Source organism: Meles meles, chromosome 18 (assembly GCF_922984935.1).
Source record: "Meles meles chromosome 18, mMelMel3.1 paternal haplotype, whole genome shotgun sequence".
Taxonomy (NCBI): Eukaryota; Metazoa; Chordata; class Mammalia; order Carnivora; family Mustelidae; genus Meles; species Meles meles.
Window position 1 is genome coordinate 22,167,962 of NC_060083.1, and position 17,768 is coordinate 22,185,729.

Here is a 17,768-nt window from a genome sequence, read left to right on the forward strand (position 1 = left end):
CCTACCTTTTCTACCAGGAACCTCTTCCTACCTATTGTTGACATCTCAGCCTAAACTCACCCTCTCAGAGATGAGGGTATTTATTTCCCTTCTGGTACTTAGAGCAATGTTTATTTTGTTTGTTTTCTACACCAGAATATAGATACCCTAGGAACAAGGACTCTTTTTTTTTTCTTTTAAACATACCTGACATGTAGTAGGCACTCATTAAATAAATCTTTGTTGAATTAGCAAGTATACTAAGTCAGTTTGGTTTAAGTCAGTTCAGTTTAAAACCCTACAGGGGTTTTCCTAGCAGCTTTTAGAGTCACAATCTTTAAATTACTCTATCAGGATTCTTATGACTTCACTCCAACTCATTATAAACTCTGCTTCCTCTCTAGTCAAACTGGCTCTCACTGGCCCTGCCACTGTCCTTGGGCCTTGTGCTGGACATACTCTCCTCCAACACCACCACTCTTCGTATGACCACCAGAGAAGCCAGCTCCTCCCCTTAGCTAATTCCTCCACAGTTTTACAGTTTTTATTCAAAGTCACTTTCTGAAAACCAGATTGGAGTCCACTCTTAAAGGCTCCCATGGTACCTTGGTCACCAATTCTTTCAGTTACCCCTGTACTCCTAGATTATGGGTCAACAAATTAAAGCCCCTTGGCCAAATTAAGCAACTCCCATTCATTTACATATCATCAGTGTCAGATTTTGTACTGCAGTGGCAGATCTGGCCCTCCGTGGTTAGGAATATGTTCCCCAGTGTGTGTGACACAAGACTCAGTAACTTACTCCCATCCTGTCTTGCAGGGATTCTGATTCTGGTTACATATTTCAGTTGTTTCTGCTCCTCTTTTGTCCTTATTCTGCAAGTAAATGTGGAAAGAGAAGAGATTACTTGTATTTTTAAATTCCTTAAACTAGTCATCATTAGCAACAGTGCTATCTATGCTCTGTTATTGAAAAGATCCTAAAAGGGGTGCTTAGCTGGCTCAGTCGTTAAGCATCTACCTTCAGCTCAGGTCATGATGTCAGGGTCCTGGGATCAAGCCCCTCATCGGGCTCCCTGGTCAGCGAGGAGTCAGCTTCTCCCTCTCCCCCAGCCTCTCCCATCTGGCTTGTGCTCTCTCTCACTCACACACTCTCTCTCTCACTCAAATAAATAAATAAAACCCTTAAAAAAAAAAAAGTTCATAAGATTGTTATTTCCTATAAACGTGGTAGCACATTAAAGTGATGATAGGTAGAGTTAACGTTTTCTGTTTTTTATGTGTGTATAGTTTTGTTTTGTTTTAATTTTATTTATTTATTTGATAGAGATCACAAGTAGGCAGAGAGGGAGGCAGAGAGAGAGGAAGCGAAGTAGGCTCCCTGCTGAGCAGAGAGCCAGATGTGGGGCTCGATCCCAGGACCCTGGGATCATGACCTGAGCTGAAGGCAGAGGCTTAATCCACTGAGCCACCCAGGAACCCCGTTTTGTTTTGTTTTTTTAAGTAATCTCTGCACCCAACATGGGCTTAAATTTACAACCCTGAGATCAGTGCATGCTCTTCTGACTGAGCCAGCCAGGCACCTCTTACTTTTTCTTTATTTTAACATCTTGATTTGGTTTGATTAGGATTTTTCTTCAAGAGTTCTGAATTTAAAAGAACTTTTCTTAAGTGGATTCTGAATTCTTCATTTACTAAACTTCTAGGTTTTTGAATTCCAAATTGGGTAGTCCCTTGTGAACACTTTTGTAATAGTCCTGGGCTTTTGTTCAATTTAAAATACAGAACATTTTAGGGATGCCTGGGTGGCTCAGTTGGTTAAGCAGCTGCCTTCGGCTCAGGTCATGATCCCAGTGTCCTGGGATCAAGTCCCACATCGGGCTCCTTGCTCGCCGGGGAGCCTCCTTCTCCCTCTGCCTCTGCCTGCCAGTGCTCACACTCTCTCTCTCTCTCTCTCTCTCTCTCTGACAAATAAATAAAATCTTTAAAAATAAATAAATTAATAAAATAAAATATAGAACATTTCATTTATTTTTTTAAAAGATTTTTATTTATTTATTTGACAGACAGAGATCACAAGTAGGCAGAGAGGCAGGCAGAGAGAGAGGAAGGGAAGCAGGCTCCCTGCTGAGCAGAGAACCTGATGTGGGGCTTGATCCCAGGACCATGGGATCATGACCTGAGCCGAAGGCAGAGGCTTTAACCCACTGAGCCACCCAGGCGCTCCAAAATACAGAACATTTTAGAGTTGAAACTCCATAGCAGATTTGTGGGGCTGTTCCCCATACTGCTAGGCCCTTTTAGACCTAAACCTTTGCTCATGTTGCTCTTTCCAGATTATCCTCTTAACTCCTCTCAACTCAGGCATCAGCTTTTCTAAGGCATTCTCTGACATCTCTCTCTCCTGATAGCGCTCCCATGGTCCTGGTATATAACTATAATACAGTATTCATTATGCTTTGTCATAACTGCATTTACAAATTTTTTTGGATAGATTGAATTCAACCAAGGTAAAGAAGCATATTTTACTCATTTTTATATACCCAAGTCCCAGCACAGAGCTTAATCCTGTATGTGTGTGTGTATATATGTACACACACATATATATGTATGTATTTAAAAGTAAATGTTCATTGAAGCTGGTAGTAGAGGGAATTAACAGACATCTTTTTTGCTCTAGTCTCCTTTTAATTGCCTCCTACATCGTCTTGTTGAAAAGGAGGGACTGCCGAGGGCCTCCCTGTGGCAATCTGATCCCAGCTCCATTCCTCTTCCAGAGAATGTCATGGTAACGGCCAGCCTCTCCCTTTGAGCCACATCTTGTACTGCAGCTGTGCTTCTGCCTGGAGAAACTTCTCTTCGCTACCCCATGCCCTTTCTAGACCTATTTCAGTAGCAGATTTAACTTAACCGTCTGAATGTGGGGAAAATTCAAGAGCCTAAGTTCTAAATAAAAAATCTGAACTCTGCTGGGCTCATCTCAGATATCATATGTTAATGGTAATCATACGCTAATAAAGAGTGTTTTTGTTAGAGAATAGTTGCTGCTTGCCAACCTCAGCCTGCAGTGCTGCGGCACCCTCCACACATTTAGCTCCTGCGAGTTGCAGCAAGTCAGGCTTGCTTCTGGCACACCTCTTTAACTGAAAGTCTTGGCACTGAGCTAGACTGGAAGCATTCCCCCCACTAGAGCACAGCATGTACTGTATTGCTAACCTAGGGAATGGGAGGAAAGCTGCGCGTAGCACAGAGTACCAGCTGCCCCCCAGAGACAGAAAAGGCTGTTGTTTTCGTCAGGTAGGCTGTCTGTTTCTCTCTGGTAAGTAGACGGAAGGGCATCTGGTCTACAGGAGCTGGCATTTAATACGAAGATGTTGAGGCCTTATAAGACTGAATTTGTGGGCCTGATAGCCTAATTAAAGCAAGTCATGTCTGGGGGGGTGCTGTACCCAAATCTATTTTTAATGGTTTAGTTCAGGGCTGGGGGCGGGGGTGTGATGTGAGGATTCAAATTAGAGCACCAGATTTAATTAGCAGTTTTAGATACTCACTTTCTACAGTACTCAAAGTAAATTACTTTAAGGACATAGGTCTTGGGGGAAAAAAAGAATATCAGTCTAACCACAAGACTTGTATTACCACCCGTTGGGTGTGTAGCTGTATAGCACAGCAACTCTCAAATGTGTTGATCTTAGGACCCCTTTATACTCTGAAAAATAATTCCAGATTGCAAAGACATCTTGTTTATGTGAGTTGTATCTGTTGATGTTTATGAGATTTTTGTATTTTGATGTTTACAAGATAAGAAATTACAATTGGGTATATTAATTCATTTTGAAATAATAAAGTATCACCAAAAAAGTAATTATTTTGCAGTATATGGGTATATTAAATTAATGCATTATGCACCTTAAACTTAAACAGTGTTTTATGCCCATTATATGTTAATAATATAACTGGGGAAAAAAATAAGCTCACTACATTTTAACATAAATGATACTTTTTTTTTTTTTAAAGATTTTATTTATTTGACAGAAAGACAGATCACAAATAGGCAGAGAGGCAGGCAGAGGCAGAGGGGGAAGGAGGCTCCCCGCTGAGCGAGAGCCCCATGCAGGGCCTGATCCCAGGACCCTGAGACCATGACCTGAGCCGAAGGCAGAGCCCAACAACTGAGCCACCCAGGCGCCCCATAAATGATACTTTTATTAAAAAACTATTATAATCTTCAAAACAAAAGTAGTGAGAAGAGTGACATTGTTTTAAAGACTTTATTTATTTGAGAGAGAGAACATGCACACGGTGTGGGGAATGAGGGGAGCAGAGGAAGAGGGACAAGCAGACTCCACCCAGTGCAGGGCTCCATCCCATACCCTAAGATCACGACCTAAGCTGAATCCAAGAGTCGGATGCTAACCTTACTGAGCCACCCAGGCACCCCCCCCCCATCTTTTTAATGTCTCCCTTCATAGAATACAGCTGGGTTTTCATTCAATGCATTCAATGTTGCGATACTCTACGTCATATTACCTCTGGAAAACTCCACTGTACACTCATGAGAGAAGGAAGGAGGTGGTCCCCTAACCACACTTGGAGACCTGCTGACATACTAGAAACAACTGTGCAGCTGTGACTTCAGAGTCCATCCGACACACTTTAACTCAGACCTCAGCTCTTACAGTTGATATTTGTAGCAACTTGAACAAGTGACTTCCTCTGTGAGTCTTTCATCTCCTTTGTTGAGTGGAGAGAGTGCACTGTAACTCCTAGGACAGTGTAGGGGTTAATAGATGTTCCTTAAGTGTCTGGAACTTGGTAGTTGTGTGATTACTGTTCCTCTGGGCACTCTTGTTTTTTTAATTGCTTAAAGGAAAAGCCTATATTAGTTTTGCTTGAGTTTTGTGTGAGTGTTGTGGGTTGGGTGGTTTCTTATCCTCTTCCTGTGCCTGCTCTCTGCATGTAATGCATAGAATTGTTCCGTGGTCCTTATTTGTTTTCATATCTCTCTCCCTCTACCAGAAATAATCCTGCTTTTCCTCAAATCCCCAGGTCTGAGCAGAATGTATATACACGTCTACGTACACGGCAGGCATTCAGTAAAGCTTGAATGGCATCTGAAACCTCAGCCTGAAATTGAACATAAGACCATGTCATTGCCCCTCCCTTTCCACCAGAACCCAGTACCTTCAGTTTTGTTTCTTTGAGTTCAGTCAATCTTAAATTAATTGCTTGTGATATCAGTAAGGGTAACTTCCAGAAAAATTAGAGCCATGGCACCTAAGCCTCCTAGAGCTCAGACCATTTCAGGTAACTTAGCCAACCTCCTCTTTTCTCCCATCCCATTGCCATATTTACCTGGGAATGTGGCAACAATATGAAAACACAAGTAATTTATTTAACAGATATTTAGCTGTTCCTATTTTGTGCAGAGCACTGGAAGGATATAAGTTACTTAGTACAGAATCACAAAGTGCCTTCTGATGCCTCTCATTTTGCCATTTATGTTTTCATAGTTTTTAGTACTCCTTCAATTAGATATGGTCTTTAATATCCTGAAGCTTGTGGTCTTAGGTGTGGAAAATGGGCACATACATGATGGACCATATCCAGGACAAGATGAGGACTGATGCTGAGTTTATCAGCAGCCAGCTTCAGGATTCCAGAATGGGATCTTGATATTATGATGTGTGTGATACGTGCTGTTTTTTAAGTTTTATTTATTTATTTTTAAAAGATTTTATTTATTTATTTGACAGATGGAGATCACAAATAGGCAGCAAGGCAGGTGGGGACAGAGAGGAGGAGGCTCCCTGCTGAGCAGAGACGGACACCCCCCCCCATCATGACCTGAGCTGAAGGCAGGGGCTTTAACCCACTGAGCCACCCAGGTGCCCCTGTTTTTTTTTAGTCCTACAAGATGTGGGGCACCTGGGTAACATGGTCGTTTAAGCGTCCTACTCTTGGTTTTGGCTCAGGGTCATGAGACCCAGCTATGCATTGGGCTCCGTGTTCAGTGCTGAGTCTGCTTGAGATTCTCCTCTCTCTCTCTCTCTCTCTCTCTCTCTCAAATAAATCTAATAAAGTCCTACAAGGCCCAGGTAAGTCCATGTTATGGTTCTGCCATTTCCAGGCTCTGGGTGAGTCTGAAAACGGGGAGGTAGAAGACAGAGTTGGGACTGGTTGGTACAAAATTACAGAATGCTAAGAAAAATTAGGCCCAAGATTCAAATTCAGACTCAGTTAACATTGATTGAAACCATAAATTTTGTTCTTTCCCGTGTCATGTAATAGTCTCAATTGCTCTACAAGGTAGGTAGTGCTATTCCTGTTTTTCAGAAGAAGTTGATAATCCAGACAAATTCAATAATTTTCTTAGTTTATATATCTGGTAGATGACGGGACCAGGTTTTGATCTGTACTCTTAAGCTCAGCAATCTTTGCATTTCCTTTATTTTGTAGGCTGTGGAAGTCACTTTCAAAATGTTTTTTGGCTAGGGAAGTAAATGGTAAAAACAGAGTTATGGTTCTCATGTTTCTAAAGAGACTCCCTTCTCCATGCAAATGCTCCCAATTAGTAGTCACACACGTGGCTCAAGTTCATGAAATGTCATTTAATCTGTGGAAAAGAATTGTCCTTTTTCCTCTGTCAGCAGCCAAGTATAGTGTATATGAAAGTATCTGTCATTTAGGTGGCACTTGCTTCCCAGATTTATGAGCAAGTCATATAATCTTGCTGCTACCATATCCCTACCTATATAACGTCTCCTACACTAATTTCTTTCCTCATTCACCCATTCCTGCCCCCAAATGATAAGTGAAGTAAAATTCTGTTATACAGTTGACCCTTGAACAACGTGGGAGTTAGGGGCACTGGCCTCCCCCATGGTTAAAAATCTGCATATAACTTTTGACTCCCCGAAAACTTTACCAATAGCCTACTGTGGACTGGGATAACATAACATGATAACCTAAATAGTCAATGAATACATTTTGGACGTTATATGTACTATATACCTATATGTATATTACTATATATGCTTAAAGTAAACTAGAGAAAAGAAAATGTTAAGAAAATCACATGCAGGGGCACCTGGGTGGCTCAGTGGGTTAAGCCTCTGCCTTCGGTTCAGGTCATGATCTCAGGGTCCTGGGATCGAGCCCCACATCAGGCTCTCTGCTCAGCAGGGAGCCTGCTTCCCTCTCTTTCTCTCTGCCTGCCTCTCTGCCTACTTAAGATCTCTCTCTCTCGTCAAATAAATAAATAAAATCTTTTAAGAAAGAAAGGAAAATCACATGGAGGAGAAAATGCATTTACAGTAGTCTGTATTTATTGAAAAAAAATCTGTAAGTGGATCCATGCCGCTTAAACCCCTGCTGTTCAAGAGTCAACTATATATGAAGAAGTCCAGGGTAATCAGTTATCTTCTTTTTTTAATCAACATCTTTTTAAAGGAACATGTGAGAGTGGTTACCATGGGAGGGGTGGAAAATGGATGCAATGGAGCCATCTGATTCTTACTGTCTCCTTCCTCAGTGGGAATGATGGAGGAGGCAGAGTTGTGGCATGTGACTAAACGGCTGTTGGTGGAAAGGCTTAAGGGCACTATGTAAAGTCATGTGTCTCACTTTTAAATTTTTTTAGCCCCATCTTTCTTTCTTCCCTAGTCATCTTTGGGCAGGCCGTGAGAAGCTGCAGCCATGTCTGATTTTGTGGAAAGCGAGGCCGAGGAGTCGGAGGAAGAGTACAATGATGAAGGCGAAGTGGTGCCCCGAGTAACCAAGAAATTTGTGGAAGAGGAGGATGACGGTGAGGAGGCCCCAGCCTCAAGCTTCTCCCCACTATTGCTAAGCTTTGGATAGTTGGATTCTTGCTGATGAGAGGCTCAGGCTGAGCACAGAAGTTATCACACATGAGGTACCAGCTTGAGAATTTTCAGTAATTTATAGAAAATACTTACTGAGCATCTGTCTCCTGTATGCCAGGCACTGTGCCTAGAACTAGAAATAAAAAGACCCTGCTCTCTTGGAGTTTACATTAGTGGGTTGGGACAGACAGTAAACCAACGAATAAATACATACGTAATGTTTTCCTCTTTTAGAGACCTAGCAGTGTTGGTATTTTTGTGCCCAGTTTCCTATTTCTCTGGCCAAACTCAACCATTAGGATCCTCAGCAGAGTAGAACCATGAAATGGCTTTAAAGACAGAAAGGTAAATGTAAGTTTTATCAAAAGAATTATGGATAAAAGAAGTAATATAGCTGCCAAATTTATAAACTAAGAGGAAAACAAAGATTATTTGTGGCTCTAAAACCCCTAGTGTGAATTTTGAAAAGCCCAAGTAATTAGGAAGATCATCTTTGCCTAAATACAGGTGGCGAACATAGAAAGGAGATCGTCCTTTTCCAGATACTGCTGCTCTAAGTCAGTGGCATGTTTTACATCTTTAGATGAGGCTGAAAAGTTAGCATGGCACCCATATCATTAGCTTTAGAGCAGAGAGAGAATCACAGTCAAGCAGGTGGCCCCACCCCACTCCAGCCCATTACCCAAACTCCATGCCTCAAACATGCATATTTTCCAGATGAGGAGGAGGAGGAGGAGAACCTAGATGATCAGGATGAGCAAGGCAATCTGAAAGGCTTTATCAATGATGATGACGATGAAGATGAAGGGGAGGAAGATGAGGGTAGTGACTCTGGTGATTCAGAAGATGATGTTGGCCACAAGAAGAGAAAACGCAGTGAGTAGTCTTTCCTCAGTCAAGCAAGGCTGGGTGGAAAGAGAAGGGAACCTCTCCGTCGCCATGGGTAACACTTTGTTTTCTCCAGCATCTTTTGATGACCGCCTGGAGGATGATGATTTTGACCTCATTGAGGAGAATTTGGGTGTCAAAGTCAAAAGAGGAGTAAGTGTCACTCTTTATCTCTGTCCCTGGGGAATGAAGAAAAGAAAAACCCCTTGAAATTCCGTGATTTGGGGGGGATGAGGCACTCCAGAATGCTTTGGGAAACACTAGGGAAGAGGAAGTTGCTCCGCGTCCTTGTGCCGTGGAGACTAGATTTGCATCCCCAAACTGGGTGCCTGTTGGAGACAGGCTTGTCAGAGCAGGGGTGGGCTTGGTGCTCAAAGAGCATCACTTAACATGTTCTTTGCCATCTCCCTTGGTCAGCGCAACCCTGGTGGGAAAATGGGAGTGAGACTAGAAAGCAAGCATCCTTATGCCCGTCCCCTCAGACCCTGATAAGAAAGGTTTTCCCACCCCTAGCAAAAATACCGACGTGTCAAAAAAATGTCAGATGATGAGGATGATGACGAGGAGGAATATGGCAAAGAAGAACATGAAAAAGAGGCAATTGCGGAGGAAATCTTCCAGGATGGGGAAGGGGAAGAAGGGCAGGAAACCGTGGAGGCCCCCATGGCTCCTCCAGAGGAGGAGGAGGAAGATGATGAAGAATCAGGTATGTGGCATCAGGCAGGGAAGCCTGGGATTGCCTAGCTCCTACAAGCAGGATGGGAAACCATCCTGCAGCTACAGGCCCCCAGCATTTGACAGAAAGAAGTTCATTTTTAGGAGTCTCCCCACTCTTCTCCTCCCTAGCCATTCACATAATAGGAAATAAAGCCATTCAGTCCTGGCTAGTGCCCTGCCTCTGAGCACTAATCCCTTCCTTCCCTGCCCAGACATTGATGACTTCATTGTGGATGATGATGGACAACCTCTGAAAAAACCTAAGTGGCGGAAAAAGCTTCCCGGATACACAGATGCGTGAGTGGGGTCTGCTGCGGAGTGGTGATACGGGCATCTGAGTAAACACAGGAAGGAGGAGTTCAGGTGTTTCTGCCAAAAATGGGAGCTGTCATCCCAGCTCTGAACCATTTTTGCTTCCCTGCCTCAGATAAGTTTTCCTGGGCAGGAATGTCAGACTGCTCCTAGAAGCCCTGTGAGTGCTCTGCATTGTGGGGCCATTGTGGGCTCAGGGTGGAGTCACCTGTGTGCACGCCTCCATCCAGCCTCCCTCTGCACCTGAGGCTCTGTGTTTACTCATCTGTATGTCGGCCTTCTAAGTGTAATTTTGTTGCAGGAGAGCTTTTGCTCTAAGGGAATACTGTGTTGCCTTAGCAGAAGATGGCTCTGCTGAGCAGAATGTGGACCTGTGTTATGTGCCCTATTGCTCTTTGATCCCTGACATGGGCACATTACCAGCCATGGGCTTTTTATCTTCCATATATAATAATTTTCCCAGAAATATCCCCCAACTAAGCCTTTATTCCACAGTAAATATGCTTTTTAAATTTACCTTTTTCTTAATCTTTGTTTCCTTTGGGGCAAGTAAAGGAGCTAGGCATGGGGTGCATCTCTCTCCTCTCACCAGAACCTGGCCCAGCAGCCTCTTGCTGTCACCCACAGGGCCCTGCAGGAAGCCCAGGAGATTTTTGGTGTGGACTTTGACTATGACGAGTTTGAGAAATATAATGAGTACGATGAAGAACTGGAGGAAGAGTATGAGTACGAGGATGATGAGGCTGAGGGTGAGATCCGCGTGCGCCCCAAGAAGACCACCAAGAAACGTGTGAGCCGCAGGAGCATCTTTGAGATGTACGAGCCCAGCGAGCTAGAAAGCAGCCACCTTACGGATCAGGACAATGAAATCCGGGCCACAGACCTGCCTGAGAGGTTCCAGGTAGGAAAGCACCAGCTTTGCACGCTTGCGTGGCTTAAGTTGTTTAGCCTCTACCTTCAGCTCAGATCATGATCCCAGGGTCCTGGGATTGAGACCTGCGTCAGGCTCCCTGCTCGGTGGGAAGCCTGCTTCTCCCTCTCCCACTCCCCCTGCTTGTGTTCCCTTGCTGTCTCTCTCTCTCTCTGTCAAATAAATAATAAAATCTTTTAAAAAAGAAAGAAAAGCACAGCTTCTGTCCTTCTGCCGATCTGTCATCACTTGCCTTGTGCCTCCTTCCTCCAAAAGTTGTAGCAGAGGAACAATCTAGCAACAATCTGATATTGAATGGTATGTTGGAAATTGGCTTTGAACCCCATCTGACCAGGGGGTGCAGGGAATCCAGCTCTTAGAGAAGGCTCTTGTGCTTATGGTTCTTAAAATGGCACGCCTCCTTTAGCAGATATACAAGGCGTTTACTTTGTGCCAGGACAACACTCTTCCAGGGTGCCGGAAATGTGTGTCTGTGGAGCATATGTTTCTGTCCTGAAGTGGTATGTGTGTTTCCCACAGGAATACAGGATAAAGTCGACCTCACTGTTGTCTTCTCCCCCACAGCTCCGCTCCATCCCAGTTAAGGGGGCTGAAGATGATGAACTAGAAGAAGAAGCTGACTGGATATACAGGAATGCCTTTGCCACACCAACCATTTCTCTGCAGGTATCCAAAAAAAATCCTTAGGTTTGACATGAACTGGAGGCCACTTCATCAAGGTGAAGATCTGCTCCTCCCATGCCCCAGACGTCTGTGTGCTTAGTACAGGATAGTATGAGTGTGTGTATGCGTATGAGAGATTTTTCTAGATTTCATCTGTTAAGGTTATCCTTTGACATGAAGCAGTTTCACACATGGTAAGACAAAACAAATAAAAGCATTGTTGCTGTTTCTGTTTTCTTCTGGCCTTAGGAAAGCTGTGATTACCTAGACCGAGGGCAGCCAACCAGCAGCTTCAGTCGAAAAGGGCCCAGCACAATTCAGAAGATTAAAGAAGCCCTAGGCTTCATGCGAAATCAACACTTTGAGGTAGCTCCTCAAGCTCTCTAACGGCCCATTGGTTAGAAAATGAGCTAAGGGGTTGCCTGGGTGGCTCAGTTGAGTGTCCCGCTCTTGATTTTGACTCGGGTCCTGATCTTGGGATCTAGGGATTGAGCTCCACATCAGGCTCTGTGCTGGGCATGGAACCTGCTTTTTGTCTCCATGCCCCTCCATGCCGCACCCCACCCTACCCTGCTGTGCACATGCTTGTGGACGCACTCTCAAGAAAAAAAAAGGGCGCCTGGGTGGCTCAGTTGTTAAGCATCTGCCTTCCACTCAGGTCGTGTGGGATCGAGCCCCATATCTGGCTCCCTGCTCAGCGGGGAGCTTGCGTCTCCCTCTCCCACTCCCCTGGTTGTGTTCCCTCTCTTGCTGTGTCTCTCTGCCAAATAAATAAATAAAAATCTATAAAAAAAGAAAGGAAGAAAGAAATTCACCTAGGGGTTGAGGGAAAGGGGAGCTACCTATCAGATGGGGAGCCCCCTTCTCTCCTCAGATGTGGTCCCTTGGCTCAAGAGTATGAGAACCAAAGGAGACTCTGGTGACCAGGAAAATGATGCTACCTGTCTCCAACATCATTTTCCTCTGTCGGGGAGAGTATAGGCCATTGATGAGCCAGTGAGGGAGGTCAGACTTCTGACTGGAATTTTCTAGCACTATTTACCCCTCTGTCAAAGGAGCTCCTTACAGATCTTTCCACTCTGGTTGACTATAGTCTCCATACTACCCTAGGTGCCTTTTATTGCTTTCTACCGTAAAGAATATGTGGAGCCTGAGTTGCACATCAATGACCTATGGAGGGTGTGGCAGTGGGATGAAAAGGTAAGATGGATCTATGGCCCCTAAGAGGCTGAGGTATGGATTGGGCACCACTGCGGCCAGAGCCCAAGCTTCCTATACATACCAGGTGGCCGCCCAAACCTCCCCAGCCTTTCAAGCTCTCCCTCTAGGGGCTCTGGGTAAGAAGCAGGCAGCCTCAGGTCTCCGAGGCCAAGCACCAGCCCTTACTCCTGTCTTCTCTCGTCCTAGTGGACCCAACTGAGGATCCGCAAAGAGAACCTAACACGGCTATTTGAGAAGATGCAGGCTTACCAGTATGAGCAGATTTCCGCTGACCCTGATAAACCCCTTGCTGATGGCATCCGGGCTCTGGATACCACCGACATGGAGAGGTGACGTGTGCAGGGTTTATTCCATTCAGGGAGACCACAGGCAGGCCCCCAGGGAGCAGCGTAAGCTACTAAGTCCTCAACGCAGGGTCCATCCTTTAAAAATCCAATTTGTCACCATACCAAAAGTGATTTTTCTGGCAGGCAAATTCATCTTAGCAACATAGATTGGTGTAAAAGGTTAAAAGGATAAGATAGTCATGTTTGTTGATCTGAGAATTCCCTGCATGTAAAGTTACATGGGAAACCAAATTAGAACCAGAAAGGAGTTTGAAGAGCTTGCAGTCAGTGTGGCGTGTGGGAGGGGAGCAGATGACTTTAGTGGCCAGTGTCTTGAAGCTGGAGGGTAGGGGGGCAGACTTCTCAAGGACTCTGAACTTTGCTAGAGACATGAGACTTCACAACTTCATCTCCATTTGTAATAACTGCCAACCATCGCTTCTCGGCCTTTTGGCTAAGATCAAGTGTTGTAACAACCGCCAACCACCATTTGACATAATCCTTCTCTAAGATACCTTGGTTGCAAGTAAGTCATGGTCTGGTGGTGGTGTGTAGTTCTAATAATTGAAGAATACAGGCACCCATCCCAGTTGGGATCTTGCCTTCATGGGAACTGGACCTCTTATAGCTGTACTGACTGGGTTTATACTTTTACTCAGTGACAATTAAGGTCTTGTGTCCCTTTCCTCCAGGCTTAAGGATGTGCAGTCAATGGATGAACTGAAAGATGTCTACAACCATTTCTTGCTTTATTATGGCCGTGATATCCCCAAGATGCAGAATGCCGCCAAGGCCAGCCGCAAGAAGCTAAAGCGTGTACGGGAAGAGGGAGATGAGGAAGGCGAGTGATGGATAAGAAAATCCAGGAGGCTTGATGGCCACTCCGTCCCCTTGGACGGCCCAGGCTGAGTGCCCTTTGGGGCTTTTCTCTACATGTGTCAGATCCTCGGGAGTGACTGTAAACTGGAACACTAACTCACTGTTTCTTCCCAGGTGAGGGTGAAGAGGCAGAAGATGAGGAGCAGAGGGGCCCAGAGCTCAAGCAGGCCTCCCGCCGAGACATGTACACCATCTGCCAGAGTGCTGGGCTAGGTAAAAGCTAACTGCTTTGTGTCCTGGGTCTTGCAGCCATGAGCAAGGGAAGTTCCCTGGTAGTCACTGGTGGGCAGGAAGAGGACTTAACAGACATTTGAGCAAATCACCAGTCCAGTTCTGACCACAGGCCCCCAGCACCCACATCTACTTCGCAGTAATGGTCTGGCCTTTTTCTAACTTCCTGAAGGAATGGGAAGCACACACGATCAGAGGGGCAGAGTCCTTACCATCCTTCAGACGTTTTTTTATTAAATTATAAATTCTACTTGAGTTCTGAGCCCAGGAGTCACAGAAAATTCCTGTTTCATAACAGCCTGTCAGGTGTTTAAAGGCCGTTTTACTATTCCTTGTAAACTTCCTGGTCCTGCTTTTTTGTGACCGTCTTAAAGTCTAGTGCCCAGAGTTGCTACTCTGGACCCAGAGCAAAGAGATTTGTCAGCCTAGCTGTTGTTTTACCCTTCACCCTCCTGTATGCTTTAGATGGTCTGGCCAAAAAGTTCGGGCTTACTCCCGAGCAGTTCGGGGAAAACCTCCGGGACAGCTACCAGCGGCATGAGACAGAGCAATTCCCTGCGGAGCCTTTGGAGCTGGCCAAAGATTACGTTTGCAGGTAGGCGTGCAACAAGTAGCTGGCAGGAGGAAGGGCCTGAGGGCCAGACACTGTCATCCTGCAGCTGCCCCGTTTTCCCCACAGCCAGTTCCCTACGCCAGAAGCTGTGCTGGAAGGTGCCCGCTACATGGTAGCCCTGCAGATTGCCCGAGAGCCCCTCGTCCGACAGGTGCTGAGGCAGACCTTCCAGGAGAGAGCCAAACTCAATATAACTCCCACCAAGAAAGGTAGAAAGGTGAGCTGGGTGCAGGGTTTTGATCTGACACGCGGCCCAGCTCTGTGTTCGACTGAACTGAGTTTCTTGCTTTCGTGCGCAGCTGAGCCGTCTGCTCAAGCCAGCCTGTCAGTAGGCTGATGATTCCTCTTGGTGTCTGCAGGATGTGGATGAGGCCCACTATGCTTATTCCTTCAAGTACTTAAAGAACAAGCCTGTTAAGGAACTGAGAGATGACCAGTTCCTCAAGATATGCTTGGCTGAAGATGAGGGGCTGCTCACCATTGACATCAGCATAGACATGAAGGGGGTTGAAGGGTAAGCAGAGCCCTGGGGTGGGGGCTCATTGGGGGAGGGCTTGATGAGGGAGGGGTTCTCTCAGGAATGTGAACTGCAGTTTCAGAGTTGAGCGAGCCGTTGTCCCTGGCTCACTCAACATTTGTGGTCACTGGAGTATCCTCTTTCCTCCCTCCCCTACACCGCCGTGTTGTCTCTCCTCAGCTACGGCAATGACCAGACATATTTCGAAGAGATCAAACAGTTTTACTACCGAGATGAGTTCAGCCACCAGGTGCAGGAGTGGAACCGGCAGCGCACCATGGCCATCGAACGGGCTTTGCAGCAGTTCCTCTATGTACAGATGGCCAAAGAGCTCAAGAACAAGTTGCTGGCAGAAGCCAAAGAATATGTCATAAAGGTGAAGGCAGAAACTCACAGTCCTTCATCCTGTGATTTCTCCAAACTGGAGCTGAGAATTCAGGAACCCGTTAACAGTAGTCTTCTAGCTAATGGAGAAACACTGGGGGCAGGGGGAGGTAATCATGGGGAGCACATACAAGGCCAGGGTTCACTCCAAGACCTCCCCATTTGAAGAACCTCTTGACTCGCCACCCCTAATCCAAACGTTGTTTTTATTACTGTTCTCCGTATACTCCCCTGTTTCCAAAAGCAATGTATGCCTTCGCACCATAAGCCCATGAAGGACTAGAAGCGTGTGCGCACGTCAGTACAACCTTTGCACGTGCGCACCCGCATCTGTTTCCTTCGCACACGGTGAGCCTCTGGGCCATAGTGTCTGGTGTGTCTCCTCAGGCCTGTAGTCGGAAACTCTACAACTGGTTGAGGGTCGCACCCTACCGGCCAGATCAGCAGGTAGAGGAAGATGATGACTTTATGGATGAGAACCAAGGGAAGGGCATCCGCGTTCTAGGCATCGCCTTCTCCTCTGCCAGGTGACTGCCCGTTCGTGCCTGCCCAGACTCACCCCTTCCCTGTCTTCCTAATCTCATTCTTCTCTAGCTGTATTCTTTTATTTCTGACTGTTGCACTGTTCTTTCCTGGTCTGGTTGGCAGAGATCACCCTGTGTTCTGCGCCTTGGTCAACGGCGAAGGAGAAGTTACAGACTTCCTTCGGCTGCCCCATTTTACCAAACGGCGAACTGCATGGAGAGAGGAAGAACGGGAAAAGAAGGCAAGTGGCTGGGGTGGGGTAACCAAGTGTACATCCTAAGTGCATTTATAATTCTATGGGGATGTGTGTTCATGGTCTCTGCAACATCTTTGCAAGACCCTGGTTATCTCTACCGGTTTGCTGAACCCTGGAGTCCTGGGAGAAGCCTCACTTCCATAAGCAGTAGATGGCACTCAAGTCCTGGTGCAGAATTTACTTCTGGCTGGAGGCCAAGTCCTCGGCCTTTTGTGCTTCTGGGAGCTGCCATTATGGCTTCTGTTCTTACCAGCATCTGGGTCATCCTGTTCCAGGAGCTGAAAGCCAGCGAAGCATTAAGCCAGCCTTTTCCCAGCTTTAGCCTTTCAGTGTCTTTTTTCCAAGGAAAGGGGAATTCGAATTCATCTCACGTATATGTTTCTGATTTTTTTTTAACCTAACGGTATCTCTCCATTTTGCCGAGAGAGCTGCGTTCTAAAGTAATTTTTAACAACCTTTTTTTTTTAATTAATTAATTAATTTATTTGAAAGAGCAAGAGAAAATAGAGGATGAGTATGGGGGAGAGGGAGGGAGAGCCTAGTTCTCGTGTAGGAGCCCAACGTGGGGCTCAATCCCAGGACCCTGGGATCATGACCCAAGCATAAGGCAGACGCTTAACTAACTGACCCACCCAGGTGCCCCATTAACAACCTTTTTTTTTTTAAGATTTTTTTTTTAAATTTACTTATTTGACAGACAAAGATCACAAGTAGGCAGAGAGGCAGGCAGAGAGAGAGGAGGAAGTAGCACCCTGCTGAGCAGGGAGCCCGATGCAGGGCTCTATCCTAGGACCCTGGGATCATGACCTGAGCCCAAAGGCAGGGGCTTGAACCCACTGAGCCACCCAGGCACCCCTAACAACCATTTTTTTAAAAGAAAACAGTGAGATGCGTTTAGAATAGTCCTGCCAACCAAACAGTGGTTTATGTTAGCAAAAACCAAGTATGTTTGGATCAGTCAGGGGAGCATGGGACTCTTGATCCTCAGGGTTGTGAGTTCAAGCCCCATGTTGAGTGTAGAGGTTACTAAAAAGGAAGACCCAAGTGTGTTTGATCACAACCAAGTATGAGCCAGAAGTATAGTAACTTTAGGGAACGTTAATGCATATTGAAAGCGGAGACCTTGATTTGTGTTCCGCTTAGACAGTGTGCATCATGTCTGACTTGGAGCTTACTGTTCTTTGGTCTTATAAGGTCTTGGCGGTACTTAGGGAGAGAAAGCTGCTAAAAATCTCCCAATCTTCAGAGCCATTTAGTTCTAATTTTATTTCAATCCAGGCTCAAGATATTGAAACCCTAAAGAAATTTCTTCTGAACAAAAAGCCTCATGTGGTGACAGTCGCAGGAGAAAACAGGTAGGGGCACCAGGGGATCAGACTAGACCTGGCTTAAATTCACTCGTCCCTTCTTATTGAATCTGGCATATGCCTCTGTAGACCATTGGTAAATTTCCCATCCCCA

General features: G+C 45.6%; 1 protein-coding gene across 2 annotated transcripts in view; it reads left to right on the forward strand.

Annotated features, from left to right (window-relative positions):
* The window catches only part of SUPT6H (SPT6 homolog, histone chaperone and transcription elongation factor), a 33,690-nt gene that overhangs the window by 2,850 nt on the left and 13,072 nt on the right, over positions 1 to 17,768 (forward strand). For both annotated transcript variants that reach the window (XM_045984646.1, XM_045984647.1), the window contains exons 2-20: positions 7,645 to 7,786; positions 8,562 to 8,720; positions 8,809 to 8,885; positions 9,246 to 9,438; positions 9,662 to 9,746; positions 10,389 to 10,662; positions 11,257 to 11,358; positions 11,605 to 11,721; positions 12,466 to 12,555; positions 12,763 to 12,905; positions 13,595 to 13,743; positions 13,896 to 13,994; positions 14,478 to 14,607; positions 14,692 to 14,842; positions 14,985 to 15,139; positions 15,323 to 15,518; positions 15,914 to 16,053; positions 16,175 to 16,292; positions 17,586 to 17,662. In XM_045984646.1, the coding sequence (XP_045840602.1) occupies positions 7,678 to 7,786; positions 8,562 to 8,720; positions 8,809 to 8,885; positions 9,246 to 9,438; positions 9,662 to 9,746; positions 10,389 to 10,662; positions 11,257 to 11,358; positions 11,605 to 11,721; positions 12,466 to 12,555; positions 12,763 to 12,905; positions 13,595 to 13,743; positions 13,896 to 13,994; positions 14,478 to 14,607; positions 14,692 to 14,842; positions 14,985 to 15,139; positions 15,323 to 15,518; positions 15,914 to 16,053; positions 16,175 to 16,292; positions 17,586 to 17,662 (2,564 nt within the window). In that variant the 5' untranslated portion in view covers positions 7,645 to 7,677. The remainder of the gene's footprint in view (positions 1 to 7,644; positions 7,787 to 8,561; positions 8,721 to 8,808; positions 8,886 to 9,245; positions 9,439 to 9,661; positions 9,747 to 10,388; positions 10,663 to 11,256; positions 11,359 to 11,604; positions 11,722 to 12,465; positions 12,556 to 12,762; positions 12,906 to 13,594; positions 13,744 to 13,895; positions 13,995 to 14,477; positions 14,608 to 14,691; positions 14,843 to 14,984; positions 15,140 to 15,322; positions 15,519 to 15,913; positions 16,054 to 16,174; positions 16,293 to 17,585; positions 17,663 to 17,768) is intronic.